We start from the raw sequence: 16,025 nt of genomic DNA, 5'->3' as shown, positions 1-16,025 counted from the left end.
ATTCTTACTGTTTTTCCAGCCATTCACTGGCAAGTTACCTTAAGCAATGGTATTAGCAATAAAGTATCATTACCTTGCTTAATGCTGTTCACATTTATGCCATCTACATTTGAGTACTTTAATAAGGAAGCACTTAATTAGGAAAAAGCTGGTGCCTCCTCAGTTTTACTATATGGCCACTGTTTATCTGCTATTAGTAGCTTAAAGTTGACTTGACTATAACAACATTGTTCAAAGAAAATATTTTTTACATCTATAGATGTTGACTGTTATTTGTAAGTACATTAATAAGGGTATTTCAGTTCATTGAAGAAAGCCTAGGTGACAGTAGCAGATGAGTACACAGTGTAGCCCATGTGTGGGTACTACAACCACACGGTTACCAATCAAGAGCCATATTATATCTACTTTACTGTTTGATATCAGATTTCATTGTTGTAAGTTACTGTGAGTTGTGGCTGCTTACTAACTGATAAAAATCCTTTTTCAGGTCACACCTGCCACCCACGTCACCTAAGTTAATCGAGTACATTCTGAGGAGGCATGCTCAACATCTCAAATTTGCTGTTTTTAAGACTGATAGCTCAGTAGAATCTGCTGAAATGGCATGCCAGATTTTATCTAGGGTGAGCAATGTCTGAATTAATATTTAGAGGAATAATTTGACTAACACAGAAGCAAACCACTCTGGCAACCTGTGTCTGCAAATTCTCTTCCTGACAGCAAAAAAACAATGTTTTTTCTCATTGCTACAGTCTTTCTGTACTTTTTTCTTTTACCATTTTCTGTAATTTGAAAATGCTGGCATGTATTTTGAATGATTTCTCCACTCACTTCCCATTTTGTGTATAGAGTTTCTCACATGCTGAACAATTAAGAGACTATATCAGAGGACACAGTTCTGAATACAGGTTTATGATCACATTGTACTTCAGAAAAGAACAGAACAAACTTCTGTAGTTTCAACTGATCATAAGTGTTGATGCAGCAATATCTCTGCATTGTAGATTTAGTGTGTTAATAAATAGCCAAGTATGAGTAGGACTCGCATAATGTAAAACATGACTACAACTTACATTTTATGTTTGCAAGCAGCAATGTTCGTTTATTATGCTTTTTGACAGGTGATGAATGCACTGAATATTCAAATGGAAATAGGTATTTTTTTATGTGATATAATTATAATTTAACAATTGTCAGATTTTTATGGGAAGAGGAATTCTGCCTTATGCAAGACACTTCCCCCCCCCACCACCACCACCCAAAACAGAAAAAAGGTGTCTTGCATAAGGCGGAATTCCTCTTCCCATTTCATTGCAAGCATGGACATAACAATAAGAACTGCAACACCACAAAATGATTCAGATTTTTACTTTATTTGTAGTGTGTAACCTTAGTTTTTACTGAATTTTATGATTCTAATTCTACAGAAAGTATTATTCTATAAATTTATGAGTATGAAAGAATGTGACATTGATTACCAATTCTTTTGACTGCATTGACTTACTTTTTACATTATGGATGGACTGTAGACTTAAGTATGTGACATAAATGTGAACTTGATTTGCCAAACTGTTTAAGAAAAAAAGGGTTCTTAAACGAAGGTCAGCCAGACAGATTGATAAAAAATGGCAAAAAGTGTTTTTTGATGTGATACAGTTATAAGTTAACTATTTTAGATTTTTTCTTTTACTTGTACTGTAAGACCTTGCTTCTTGCCAAATTTTACAATTGTAGATCAACGGGAAGTATCCTATGGATTCTGATGAGTAAGTTTTTGAGTATCAGAATATGTCACATAAGTGGCCATATCTTTTGATTGAAATGATTCAGAAGCTTAAAATTTTTACACCTCCAAGGAACTATAGACCTTAATATGTGGCATAAATTCGAATGTGATATGTCTGCCCATTTCTGAGAAAGATTCTTAACAATCAGACGGGCAACAAAGTGATCTTATAAGTGCTCTGTTTTTACAGACTGAAACACAGAACCCTAAAAATGCACCACTTGATGTCTAAATATCAGTTACTTCATTTTGCAGTCTAAAGGTAATAAAAAGGAGGAATCTTCATTGATTGGTCTTAATCCACAGTTCATTTCAGTATTTTCTGGAAACCTTATCTGTAACCACTCCTGTTTACTTACCAACAATTTTCTTTTTACCCTATACATCTTTGTCACCTCTGAGCTGCATATTTTAGTCACAATTTTTATGTCCTAATGCTATTTTAGACAAAAGATAGCATTTACTTACCAAGTGTTGAAACAGCTGAATCCTTCTCCATTTAGAATTGGATTTTTTTTTTTTTTGAGGATTTATTCCTGTTGATTTTGTATGGTTCTTTCAGTCTGTACATAAATATATAAATATGGGGGGGGGGGGGGGTAATCAAATGAAAACTGAATAGCCTCCACAAGGGGACCACAGAATGGTTCCATACAAAAGCGAACACCACAGGGGACCACGGAATGGTTCCATACAAAAGCGAACACCACACATATTAAGACATTTATCTCACTGGAAGATGAGACAACCAATTACTGTCACGTAGAATGTGATTTGCCACCTGCAGGTGCATGACTGCATCCACTCTTGTGCTTCCTTGTCTGACTGAAACTAACGTCGATGCAAGTCTTCCTTCAGGTCACCAAGGATGTACAAAATCACACGGTGGAAGACTTGGGCAGTAAGGAAGATGTTGCAGTGTTTCCCAACCACATTGCTTAAACTTGGCCATTGTCTGATTGGCAGTGTGGGAGCAAACATTATCATGCATAAGGATGATTCCAGCCAACAGCATTCATGGGTGTTTCTCCAAAGTGTCTTCATAGGGCTACACATTGATTGTGGCTACACACTCTAGGAACTCGACAAGTAGAGGCCCCCTCCAGTTGGAGAAGATCATGCATGACCTTACCCCAGAATTTGTTGGGGCAGCTTTGGATTTCTATACGGGGGAGGGGGGGGGGGGATGTTTGCACTGTCAGCTTTGCTGTTTGCGCTCAGGCTGTCAGAATGCTATCAGACAGAATATTCCTGTTCCGCGATATTGCCTATTCCCATGTGCCAAATGGATGAAGACCACACTTCAGTGATTTTGTTGGGAAACACAACAGCATCTCCCATACAGCCTGGATCTTTCACTGTGAGATATTTACATCTTTGGTGACTTGAAGAAACACACGTATTGACATCTGTTTCAGTCAGATGAGGAAGTGCGAGAGTGGATGTGGTCACGATCTGTCAGTGGCAGATAGCATTCTGTGAAACAGCAATTGATTGTCTCGTCTCCTAATGGGATAAATGTCTTAATGCATGTGGTGATTACTTTTGAATGGAAACATTCCATGGTCCCATTGTGCAGGTATCCGGTTTTCATTTGACTGAACCTCACATTTTCAAAGTTAAGGTTTGTGACTAGTTACTGAAACACAAATTTTACAAAACAGCAGAACAATTTGAAGTAAAAATTATCAGCATTAGTTTTTAAAAGTATTTCTTAAAATAGTGGAATTGAACCAAAAGAATTTATGTGTGAAAACTGTTAATTGTGTATTCAGAGCCTAAACCCATTTACTGTAATTGATCAATGGTTAAGGAAGAACTGACTTGAATTCTATCCTTTGCACTTTAGCTAAATTTAGGATCTGTCACACACATCATTACTTTACTACAATATATGCATCATTTGGTTAAGGTGATGGATGAGTTATGTATGGTTCTTCTGTTTCTGTTTTTAGCTGGTAAACTGTTCTTTGAAGACACTAGCATTGATTAGCAGTGCACGGCCTGTGTTTTTGGATATGGACCAAGAATCATTTGTCTCTGCACTGACTGTGGTATTTGATCGGTCTCATTCCCTTCGGTCATTAGCTATAGATAACACACCCGTCGATGATCCGTCCTTGAAGGCGCTCGCTTCCAGCAGTTCACGTACACTGCAGCTACTGAGGATGAAGAGCTGTCCTCGTGTTTCTCCAGGTGGTAAGTCAGTTGTATTGCATCTTCTATTTCTGTAGAAACCAAACATTATACAAAATTTGAATTTATAGTATATAAACAGTGAATTATTCTGTACTGACATTTTTATCTGACATTATTCACTTTTGTAAATACGATCAGCAGTTTATAAGCAAGGCAAAAAACTCTTAACAGAATTCAAAAATGTTAATTATACACGCAAGCGCATATCAAAATTAGAAGGAAGGTGAGCTTTGGCCATAATTTTGTTGATTTATTAACAGCAAAATCAATTTTTGATCACATAATGATCATTTTCAGTGCTTTAGCATACAACTTAAAGCTCGTAGGCTCTGGTGTCTAGTTATTAGCAGTAACAGAAGCTATGAAGTGATCGTAGCCAATTTAATCACCTCACCATAAAACATCACATCATTTTCAACAATATTATGAAAAGGAAAGTTGCCACTCCCCATATAGCAGAGATACTGAGTTCTGTGCCATTTGGATCCTTCCCACCAACACCAACTTTTCTGGATTGCACAGGTGGGAACTTTCCCTGCTATATATTCTATATTCCCATAGCCCTCCTGGCCTCAACCTTCGTTAGTCATTGTCCTCTCCCATCCAGCCCCTTCTCTGTTCTCATTCCAACACTACACAGCCCTCATTCCTCCATTGCATTCAGTCTTTTTACTTCTCTCCTTTCCCTCTGTCGCCCCCCTTCCACACCTCTTCCCTGTCCTCCGCCTAACCTCCCGACTGCACACAGCTGCCCTACTCTCTTTCCACCCCATCCAGGTATGCTCCCCAACAGCACATCACTGTTCACCACTCTTACCCTACCCTGCTACTATCCCTCCCCCTCCCCATCCCACCCCAGCATCCTCCGTACTCCCATCCAGTCGCCACTCCCATCGCACGCTGGTGCTGCTGCTCACAGAGAGGCTACAATTGCCTGAGACTGCAGTCGTGTGTGTGTGTGTGTGTGTGTGTGTGTGTGTGTGTGTGTGTGTGTGTGTGTGTGTGTTGACAAGCCATACTCTTGCACTGCCATCACATGTGCAGATTAGGATGATATACTTGAAAACTGGATGACCACATAATTGACTACCTGTTTATGCAAGGGAAGGTCAAATTGTAATATGCAACATTTTTTACCCACTTTGTCAGTGCGTTTAGGAATCTGAGAGATAGAAGACAAATACCTCCAGTATTGTGCACCAGATGTTCATTTGGTAGAATAGTACTTGTCCTGGAGGCACAAGTGTGAAGCAGCGAGGAGAGATGCTGCAAGTGATCTGGTCATCCCTGCATAAACTGTAACAAACTGTAGCTTGATTTTGGAGGACAGAAGAGCTGAGAAAGTGGAGCTGAGGAGGTATAGGGAACTCCACATGGCCCAAAAAACATCCACAGATGGTGCACATTGTTTGCTAAGAACTTTGTCAGACTTGTTGATGAGGTAACCATTAAGTGCAACAACAACACAAACTGTCATAGACATTCAGAAACTGACAACTTCAGAGGTTCATTTGTGAACTTATGCTGTGATACTGAATGTTTTGTACAGTACAGTGTACATTGCTGTGCGCAGCAATTTCACTCTGCGAAGGTTGGTGCCCTCAAATACTGAAAAACCTGGCAGTTAAGTTAAAGAGCAGAAGCCATCTGTTACTTTCTATGAAGACGTGTGCCAATTCAGTTTGTCCAGTGTCTAGTAGAATTTTCAGACTAAGATAAATGTTACCAGTTATGTCCCAGTGCAGGCAGAATCTCATTCATAGTCTTACACAAGGAATTTGGGAGACAGAGGGGTTACTGATAGGTAACCACCTCTGTGGGAAAAATTTGAAGTGTCCAATTCTCTGAATTACTTTAGCACCAGATATATGTGTATTGTTTTATTCTAAAGCATCTAGGCTTCACTTATTGGGGATGTGGTATTTTGATTTGTTGATTGACTACTCCATAGAGTGCTGTGTGCACAACAACCATATAATAAGTAAAATTAGAAGGAAGGACAGCGTTGGCCGTAATTTTGACAGTTTATTAACAGCAAAATCAATTTTTGACCACATAATGATCATCTTCAGTGCTTTAGTGTACAAATTAAAGCTCAGCACTGGTGTCTAGTTATTAGCAGTAACAGAAGCTATGAAACAATCGTTAACAAACCTTGAAATGTTACTGACCTAGTTTTTGTGCTGCTTAAGTCTGAAGAAATTTTATCATCCCAATCTTCTTCTTCTTATGATTATTAGGTGATTCAGATTTTTAATAATGATGCACAAAAACACACTTGATTTTACTTCTCAGTTCATTCATATTTACTGATAATAAACTTATAATTATCAGCCTGCTCATAATGTGTCATTACAAATTTTACAACACAGGTCAGTAAGCTATATAATCTATGAATGCTCTCATAAATTTCACAAGTGGCAAAAGTCTGACCAATGTAGGTGTTTGTGTATTGAGTGATGGGCAATGACCAACTGAAAATCACATAACAAAATCCAAACACTGACTGACATATATGAAATGGATTTTCAATTATGAATATGAACAACAATTAGCTATATAAGGAATGACAACAATGAAAATCTGTGCTGGATTGGGACTCGAACCTGGATTTCCTGGCTCTGTGTGTGTGGCCACCTTAACCGCTTTGGATATCTGTTTACAGCTCGTAGCTAAACCCAAACTTTTGTATGTCGCCACTCATCGTCACAACGTGTTCTCGTACACACATCGTGTAATTCCTGTACAGGAGGGAAATTTGTAACTGAAAGTTACTGGCTAGTATCAGCAGGAAAATATGATATTGCAGTGCCTTCATTAAGTGTGCGTGTCCGGAGGAACATTGAATTGCTCTTCTTAACAACATAGGCACTGCTGTATCATCACACTGACTTATAATATAACACTGAACATAAGGTGTAGACTCACTGATGACCAGTTACCATCTGGCTGCTGCTTTGTGTGGAAAGCCTATATAAAGATGCACATAGGACAAAAGATTACAAATATTAAAATACATTATGGTTTCTGTATTAACAGAAAAGACAGAAAAGGGAAAAGGTACTAAAATATATTAGACAGAAAATAGTTTAAATTAACAAGGGTACGGATATCCACAAACTGGTATAATTTATGTGGCATAAGCTTTGGCATGTACATGGATCTACAAAAGCCTGCTAAGAATTTTTTTTTCTTTTTTTTTTAAGTATAATTTTATACTTTGTGTAATTAATGAAGTAACATATTATTCCACAGCATGTAGTCTAGCAGTTAGTGTCACTGCCTCCAGTAAAATTGTAGATATTTCCTTACACAGAGCATTTCCATATAATCTGAAATATCAGCAGGCTGAAAACTATACTGTGAATACTAAAATTTAGTGAAATAGGGCACTAATTAGAATTTAGAAATTTTTTGTAATCATGGTATTTGCCTTGTGTGTATAATAAAAAAACTTAAAAAAAAAAGAATTATTTATTTAAAGAGTACAGTGTACCAAGTGGGGCTGTTCCACCTCACTACACCTCAACCTACACTCCTGGAAATTGAAATAAGAACACCGTGAATTCATTGTCCCAGGAAGGGGAAACTTTATTGACACATTCCTGGGGTCAGATACATCACATGATCACACTGACAGAACCACAGGCACATAGACACAGGCAACAGAGCATGCACAATGTCAGCACTAGTACAGTGTATATCCACCTTTCGCAGCAATGCAGGCTGCTATTCTCCCATGGAGACAATCGTAGAGATGCTGGATGTAGTCCTGTGGAACGGCTTGCCATGCCATTTCCACCTGGCGCCTCAGTTGGACCAGCGTTTGTGCTGGACGTGCAGACCGCGTGAGACGACGCTTCATCCAGTCCCAAACATGCTCAATGGGGGACAGATCCGGAGATCTTGCTGGCCATGGTAGTTGACTTACACCTTCTAGAGCACGTTGGGTGGCACGGGATACATGCGGACGTGCATTGTCCTGTTGGAACAGCAAGTTCCCTTGCCGGTCTAGGAATGGTAGAACGATGGGTTCGATGACGGTTTGGATGTACCGTGCACTATTCAGTGTCCCCTCGACGATCATCAGTGGTGTACGGCCAGTGTAGGAGATCGCTCCCCACACCATGATGCCGGGTGTTGGCCCTGTGTGCCTCGGTCGTATGCAGTCCTGATTGTGGCGCTCACCTGCAAGGCGCCAAACACGCATATGACCATCATTGGCACCAAGGCAGAAGCGACTCTCATCGCTGAAGACGACACGTCTCCATTCGTCCCTCCATTCACGCCTGTCGCGACACCACTGGAGGCGGGCTGCACGATGTTGGGGCGTGAGCGGAAGACGGCCTAACGGTGTGCGGGACCGTAGCCCAGCTTCATGGAGACGGTTGCGAATGGTCCTCGCCGATACCCCAGGAGCAACAGTGTCTCTAATTTGCTGGGAAGTGGCGGTGCGGTCCCCTACGGCACTGCGTAGGATCCTACGGTCTTGGCGTGCATCCGTGCGTCGCTGCGGTCCGGTCCCAGGTCGACGGGCACGTGCACCTTCCACCGACCACTGGCGACAACATCGATGTACTGTTGAGACCTCACGCCCCACGTGTTGAGCAATTCAGCGGTACGTCCACCCGGCCTCCCGCATGCCCACTATACGCCCTCGCTCAAAGTCCGTCAACTGCACATACGGTTCACGTCCACGCTGTCGCGGCATGCTACCAGTGTTAAATACTGCGATGGAGCTCTGTATGCCACGGCAAACTGGCTGACACTGACGGCGGCAGTGCACAAATGCTGCGCAGCTAGCGCCATTCGACGGCCAACACCGCGGTTCCTGGTGTGTCCGCTGTGCCGTGCGTGTGATCATTGCTTTAACAGCCCTCTCGCAGTGTCCGGAGCAAGTATGGTGGGTCTGACACACCGGTGTCAATGTGTTTTTTTTTCCATTTCCAGGAGTGTGTTTGTAAGAGTAATTTTAAGCAGATATTTCCACATACATCTGTCACAGGTGTTCTCGCGCTAGCGGACCACTGCCACTGCCTGCGGGAACTCTCGCTCAGTTACTCTTTACTGAGCGACGAACTGCTGCTGGCACTCTCGTCCGAGAAGCACGTGAGCTTGGAGTATCTGCACGTTGATGTCTATGCGAATGGAGATGGGGACAGTGAGGGACAGCCGCCACGACGCATTTCCCCACATTGTTGGCAAGCACTGGTATGTGAAGGCCATGGAAACACTTCATCTCAGAGTTGCAGTTACACCCAACATTAATTATTGACTATATTTCAGCCCCTGCCATTCCCTACAGTTTCTGCCAAGTACCATGGATGTTATTCCTTCATATCTTTAACAAGTGTCCTACAGCCTGTCCCTTCTTCTCATCAGTGTTTTCCAGACATTCCTTTTCTTGCCAATTTTGTGCAAAACTTCATTTCTTTATCTTATTGGCCCACTTAATTTTCAGCATTCTGTAATACCTTATCTCAAATTCTTCTGTTTACCTTGGGCACACAACCCAACCAAGAATGTTAGTACAAATTTATAAGACTGTGGTCTGCACACCAATCACCACAGCGTACACTGAATGCAAAATGATAAGGCAAATTTATGCAAGCAGTAATAACGTGATAACTGAGTGCGAGTGTAACGTGGTATATTACTTTGTTTCTATTCTCTTCTTTTCCGGTATCTCACAGCCTGTAGCTCATTTCCATACAATGCTTTGCTCCAGACATATATTCACAGGCGTTTCTTCCTGAGATTAAGGCCTATGTTTCATAGTAGTAGACTTCTTATGTTTTTTTGGACAGGAATCCCCTCTTTATCTGTGTTAGTTTGCTGTTATCAATGTCCTCCCTGCTTTGTCTGTGGTGCGGTACTTTGTTTCCGAGATAGCAGATTCCTTTACTTCGTGTACCATCATTTTGATGCCACATTTATTGGCTAATCTCATTTCTGCTACTCCTCATTACTTTCATCTTTCTTTGGTTGAGGCTTAGTTCATATTTGTACTCATTAGACTGTTTTTCCATTCAACAGGTTGCTTTCACTTGGGATAGCAATGATGCCAGTGAATCTTATCAGTTACACGATTTCACCATAAAGTTTAACACCAATTCCAAACCTCTCTTTCATTATTCTTTTCAGTGCACTGGTTAAACAATAGGGGAGAACACTGCAACCTTACCTTAGCCCCTTTTTAATCCAAGCACCTCTTTGCTCTTAGATTCTTATATTTTACCAATTTTTCTGAGACTTTCAAACATTTTTCTCCATTCAGCATTATCAAACACTATTTACACTGACAAACCGTGTGAAACTGAGAGTTTTATTTTCCCCAAGTGCAGCATCAGAACTGCTTCTCTCGAGTTTTTACCATTCCTAAAGCCATACAAATGTTCATCTAACAAATCATCAATTTTCTTTTCTAGTCATCTGTAGATTAAGCATGTCAGTGAGTTGGAGGCATGAGCTGTTAAGCTAATTATGTAATAATTTTCACATTTATCTACGTCATGGTACCTCCAGAATTGTGTGGACAAACATTCTTTGGAAAGTCTGACGATATATTTCTGGATACCTCAAGTCTCGTAGATTCTACACACTAACCTGTATAATCATTTCATTTCAATTCACCCATTTGATAAAAAACAAAAAATCTGAATGAATTTACAAATTTTATCAATGTCTTATGTCTTGTTTCATCACACATATTCACAAGATTTTTAAAGCTATGGCTCTAATACCAAATCCCTGTTTCTTTCAAATCAACATTCTTCTTTTATTGTTTCTGCAGAGAGTCTTTCTTTACTATATTTTTTACAGGTTTTGTTCTTTTTACTTGTTTCAGTATTCTACACTAGCTTAATATTGAGGCCTCACCAAATGGTGTTGTTAATACCCTCTGTAGAGTACTGTCCCTCCAGTCTTTATCTGTGTGATATGTCTGTGCAGCTACACTATGAAAGAGTAATATTGGCTTCCTCCAGAATGATGTGGACCAGAATATTTTGTGCAGCTATTGCAGCACTCCACTCAGTGGCCACTAAATTACCTCTCTGCTATGACCAATGTCTCCTCAATGTATGTACAGACTCTTCAAATCTCACGCTGTCATGTCAATATCAGGTGCAACACAGTTAACTCTTCCCGTGATTGAGAAGCCCTTTTACATTCAAACCTGTTGAACCCTCAGACGGGGTTCTGGTCTTCTGCCTCCTACTCACCTGTGCTTCTGCTTCTCTTCTGGATTTATACTAGTGTCCAGTACTGGGCACACAATCTCACTTTTTTTTCCTTTCACCAGTGTTCTTTCTGCTTTGAGGCATTCTACTACAACTTCCTCTCTTGTGCCAACCTTGCCATCTCGGAGTAGCTCTTACATCTAACATCCTCAATTATTTGTTGCATATAACTAAATCTCTGTCTTCCCCTGTAGTTTTGCAATTTCCAGCTCCTGTAGTACTTTTTGATTTTACACCCTGATGCCTTAATACGTGTCCTGTCACCCAGTTCCTTTTCCTAGGCTTCATTTTTCTCATATATGTTTCCTCAATTCATTTTGTGGAAAAACCTTCTAATTTCTCATCTTATCAGTCCACTTCAGTTTAAACATCCTTAGTAACACCGTAGCTTGGGTGCTTCAGTTATCTTCTTTTCCAAATTATTTTAGACTCTGCAATTCACTTCCATGCAATGCTGTGTTTCTTATGTACAGTTTCAGAAATTTCTTGCTCAAATTAAGGCCTGTTTTTGATTCGAGTAGACCTATTTTTGTGAGGGACGCAGCACTTTCATCTTTCTTTGTTTGTCTCTTAAGCCAAATTCTGTGACCATTGGACAGTTAATTCAACGGATCCTCTGATTTTTTTCTTTGTTTTGGTGATGGCAGAAGTGTTGCCACTGACATCTTTTCACCCTGAAGTGTACTAACAACCCAAATTTAATACCAGTATTTCAATCATTGCTTCTACATCTACATCTACATCCATACTCCGCAAGCCACCTGACGGTGTGTGGCGGAGGGTACCTTCAGTACCTCTATCGGTTCTCCCTTCTATTCCAGTCTCGTATTATTCGTGGAAAGAAGGATTGTCGGTATGCCTCTGTGTGGGCTCTAATCTCTCTGATTTTATCCTCATGGTCTCTTTGCGAGATATACGTAGGAGGGAGCAATATACTGCTTGACTCTTCGGTGAAGGTATGTTCTCGAAACTTTGACAAAAGCCCGTACCGAGCTACTGAGCGTCTCTCCTGCAGAGTCTTCCACTGGAGTTTATCTATCATCTCTGTAACGCTTTCGCGATTACTAAATGATCCTGTAACGAAGCGCGCTGCTCTCCGTTGGATCTTCTCTATGTCTTGTATCAACCCTATCTGGTACGGATCCCACACTGCTGAGCAGTATTCAAGCAGTGGGCGAACAAGCGTACTGTAACCTACTTCCTTTGTTTTCGGATTGCATTTCCTTAGGATTCTTCCAATGAATCTCAGTCTGGCATCTGCTTTACCGACAATCAACATTATATGATCATTCCATTTTAAATCACTCCTAATGCGTACTCCCAGATAATTTATGGTATTAACTGCTTCCAGTTGCTGACCTGCTATTTTGTAGCTAAATGATAAAGGATCTATCTTTCTGTGTATTCGCAGCACATTACACTTGTCTACATTGAGATTCAGTTGCCATTCCCTGCACCATGCGTCAATTCGCTGCAGATCCTCCTGCATTTCAGTACAATTTTCCATTGTTACAACCTCTCGATACACCACAGCATCATCTGCAAAAAGCCTCAGTGAACTTCCGATGTCATCCATCCGATGTCTTCGGCATGCAGACTGAATAGGAGGGGAGAATTACTTATTTACTTGTGTACATCATGTCATAAACAACTCATTTATTGCAAATTAATTTTTTTTTTTTAAATCTCAGTTACTTCCTTGAACACACTAATTTCTTGTACTTTATGTGACAGTGAGAATTTACTCAAATATGATAGAGTGAGTGACTTTTTTAGCAGCCAATTGTCTGAGTTTTCTACTTTTTTTATTTCCCATCTCTGATTTTTAGGTTAACAGTACCTCGAAAATTTTGCATTTCAAGTTTGTAATTCATTTATGTTTTACAGGTTCGTCACTCACCAGCAGTGAACCTCGTTATGTATTTTTTCCGTGTTCCGGCTGGCTGCTTGGAGGCATTATTTGCATCATACGTACCTGCAACAAATTTGTACTTTGGAGATGGTGTACCTCGCCAAGCTCTTGCTGCAGTTGCGGGTCACTGCCCCCGCCTTCGTGAGCTTGTCGTCGGAGGGGGTGAGCCTCTGACAGAATGCGAGCTGCCGCGGCTGGCAGCTGGGTGTCCCAGGCTCGTTTCATTAGGACTGGCTGAATGTGAAGTTTCTTGCCGTGCTTTTGTGGAGTTTGTTCGTGTCTGTGGACCACGCCTGCGTGAATTATATGTCACGGAGGAGTGTTTAGTTGAAGATGCAGACTTCGATTTAGCACGTACCTGTGAAGTTGTGTCTCAGCTTCTTGGACGAGAATGGACTCCAGAATTTATGCCGATGTGGTGAAACAGGATAACTGTATTTTTTGGTTCACTGTTATTACAAATTAAAGGAGTAAATAGCCACCCAAAATGTAAGGATGCAAAACTTTGTACTTCTTGTCTATGTAATACCCTTATATCTGGCTTTATATGACTCCACCTTCCACGTGATCATTTGGGATCCACTGTGGAGCAATCTCGATTATTATTAATGGTAACAATAGGAAAGGATGTGTAGGTTATACCTGTTGTCATTGCTAATTAATCAGAATGGTTGCACTCACATGCGAATTTATAGTGAAACATCTGTGGCCTGTGTGTGGCAAAATCATGGTTGTTATTGTCATTTGGTTTGCAGTATTCGCCTTTTAATAGAGTATTGTTTTAGAGCTTATATTACATTGCTGTTTAATTGAGTCTGGTTTTTGACACAACTTTAAACAAGCTAAATGAAATTTTACCTTTGAACCAGAACTGCTGCTTAATGTATAGGTGCTTTATTTGAGCAAAATATTGCGAACCAATATTTTATTTTGTATGGTCAATGCAACAGTTCTAATCAGTATGCCGTAAGATAAGTAAAATAGTAATTTATTTGTAATTGAATCTTAAACCTGAAAAAGATTTACTTTACTCATTTGACTGAATAGGATTAGAATATATAATGAGGTACCTGCAATTTGTCTCCAGTAATGTAATACATTTGAATCTACTTTTTTATTATTGATTTTTCTCTCATGCTGTGAGTCACCAGTAGGGGGAGAAAGGGAGGATGTCAATATGGAACATTGTTCAGTTGACAGTAGTTGCACAGTTGTTCTTAGAGGAGGCATTGCCAGGCACACATATTCCTGTTACACACTATTCATGACTTAAAGGGTACATTTACTTACTTTTATAATGTGCATACACATTCTTGATAATATATGTCACTATGTTGTAAATATGTAGTAAAACATGTTGTGCAGCATGTATTTTTTCTTTTATTAATGCTGCTTTATTTAGTTCTGTTGTCACAGATATTTCTGGTTCTCATTAAGCTGTCAGGTAACTTCCAAACAACTCATCAATACTGACCTATATTCTTTTGTGATGTTTAGCTTCCCAATATGGACTTCTGCTTACTTTTTGCAGCTGTTTCTATAAATTTCTGTATAGCAGCTGAAAAATAATATATTACAGTGAAATAAGTTTTCTTTCTGCATATTTTTCATGAAAGTACCTACGATTGTGTCAAATGGAAAAACCATATCTTCAAACAATTTCTTGTGGACTCTTAAAGTAGTTCATCGATGCTTGTACGGTGTTACTGAATACTTGTACATTCCAGGAGCAACAGTTGTGCATGTGGAATTCTTAAGATGTCATGACTGCCTTGGAACTTCACATTTTATTACTCATAAAAAAACAAAAGCATGTAAATCTGCAACTTGCACGCAAAGTTTATTCATTAGAAATAATCATAAAGATGTTATGCTGGTGTTGCCTCTTTTTAAATATTGTAGCATTTAACTTATTTTGTGATGAGATATTTCAAAAATAACAGCATTCTCCACAGTGGTGTGTATGTACAGACTGAGCTTTACATTGTATTACTGAACTGCACTGTCACTTAGCATGTATGAATATTTGTAAATATATTGATTTGTACCAACTGTGAAAGAGATTTTTCTTTATTAAATTTCTTCCTGGATTGTGTAGCAATTACAATTACCTATGTTGCCTTAACACATTTAGGATACTGCAATATGTGTGCTCTCCAGCAGCGTCACAGGTAGAGAATTTGCCTGTAGTGTTCACAAGATGCACTCCTTAAATGATCAGATATAGTCAGCATGCCTCAGATTTACAAAAAGTCCCTAACACACCAAAAATGAGATATTCCTGCATCTACCTTGGTTGGCAGGTGGCCACATCTGTGAATTTGTCATTAATATTTGAGAATGCAGGTGGAATTCTTCATTCCTGGCCTTTATATATATATATACCTAAAAACAAAGATGATGTGACTTACCAAATGAAGGTGCTGGCAGGTCGACAGACACACAAACAAACACAAACATACACACAAAATTCAAGCTTTCGCAACAAACTGTTGCCTCATCATGAAAGAGGGAAGGAGAGGGAAAGACAAAAGGATGTGGGTTTTAAGGGAGAGGGTAAGGAGTCATTCCAGTCCCGGGAGCGGAAAGACTTACCTTAGGGGGGAAAAAAGGACGGGTATACACTCGCACACACACACATATCCATCCACACATATACAGACACCTAAGGTAAGTCTTTCCGCTCCCGGGACTGGAATGACTCCTTACCCTCTCCCTTAAAACCCACATCCTTTCGTCTTTCCCTCTCCTTCCCTCTTTCCTGATGAGGCAACAGTTTGTTGCGAAAGCTTGAATTTTGTGTGTATGTTTGTGTTCGTTTGTGTGTCTGTCGACCTGCCAGCACTTTCATTTGGTAAGTCACATCATCTTTGTTTATATATAT

At 40.0% G+C, this 16,025-nt stretch overlaps 1 protein-coding gene across 2 annotated transcripts in view; it reads left to right on the top strand.

The window, feature by feature from the left end:
* LOC126100838 (F-box/LRR-repeat protein 3-like) overlaps positions 1 to 15,191 on the top strand; it is a 310,744-nt gene extending 295,553 nt beyond the window's left edge. For both annotated transcript variants that reach the window (XM_049911491.1, XM_049911490.1), the window contains 4 exons: positions 491 to 626; positions 3,745 to 3,988; positions 8,994 to 9,199; positions 13,117 to 15,191. In XM_049911491.1, the coding sequence (XP_049767448.1) occupies positions 491 to 626; positions 3,745 to 3,988; positions 8,994 to 9,199; positions 13,117 to 13,563 (1,033 nt within the window). In that variant the 3' untranslated portion in view covers positions 13,564 to 15,191. The remainder of the gene's footprint in view (positions 1 to 490; positions 627 to 3,744; positions 3,989 to 8,993; positions 9,200 to 13,116) is intronic.
* Positions 15,192 to 16,025: the final 834 nt, after the last annotated feature.

This window comes from Schistocerca cancellata, chromosome 9, assembly GCF_023864275.1.
Source record: "Schistocerca cancellata isolate TAMUIC-IGC-003103 chromosome 9, iqSchCanc2.1, whole genome shotgun sequence".
In the NCBI taxonomy this organism is placed as follows: Eukaryota; Metazoa; Arthropoda; class Insecta; order Orthoptera; family Acrididae; genus Schistocerca; species Schistocerca cancellata.
This window is presented reverse-complemented; position numbering and strand designations above follow the sequence as displayed.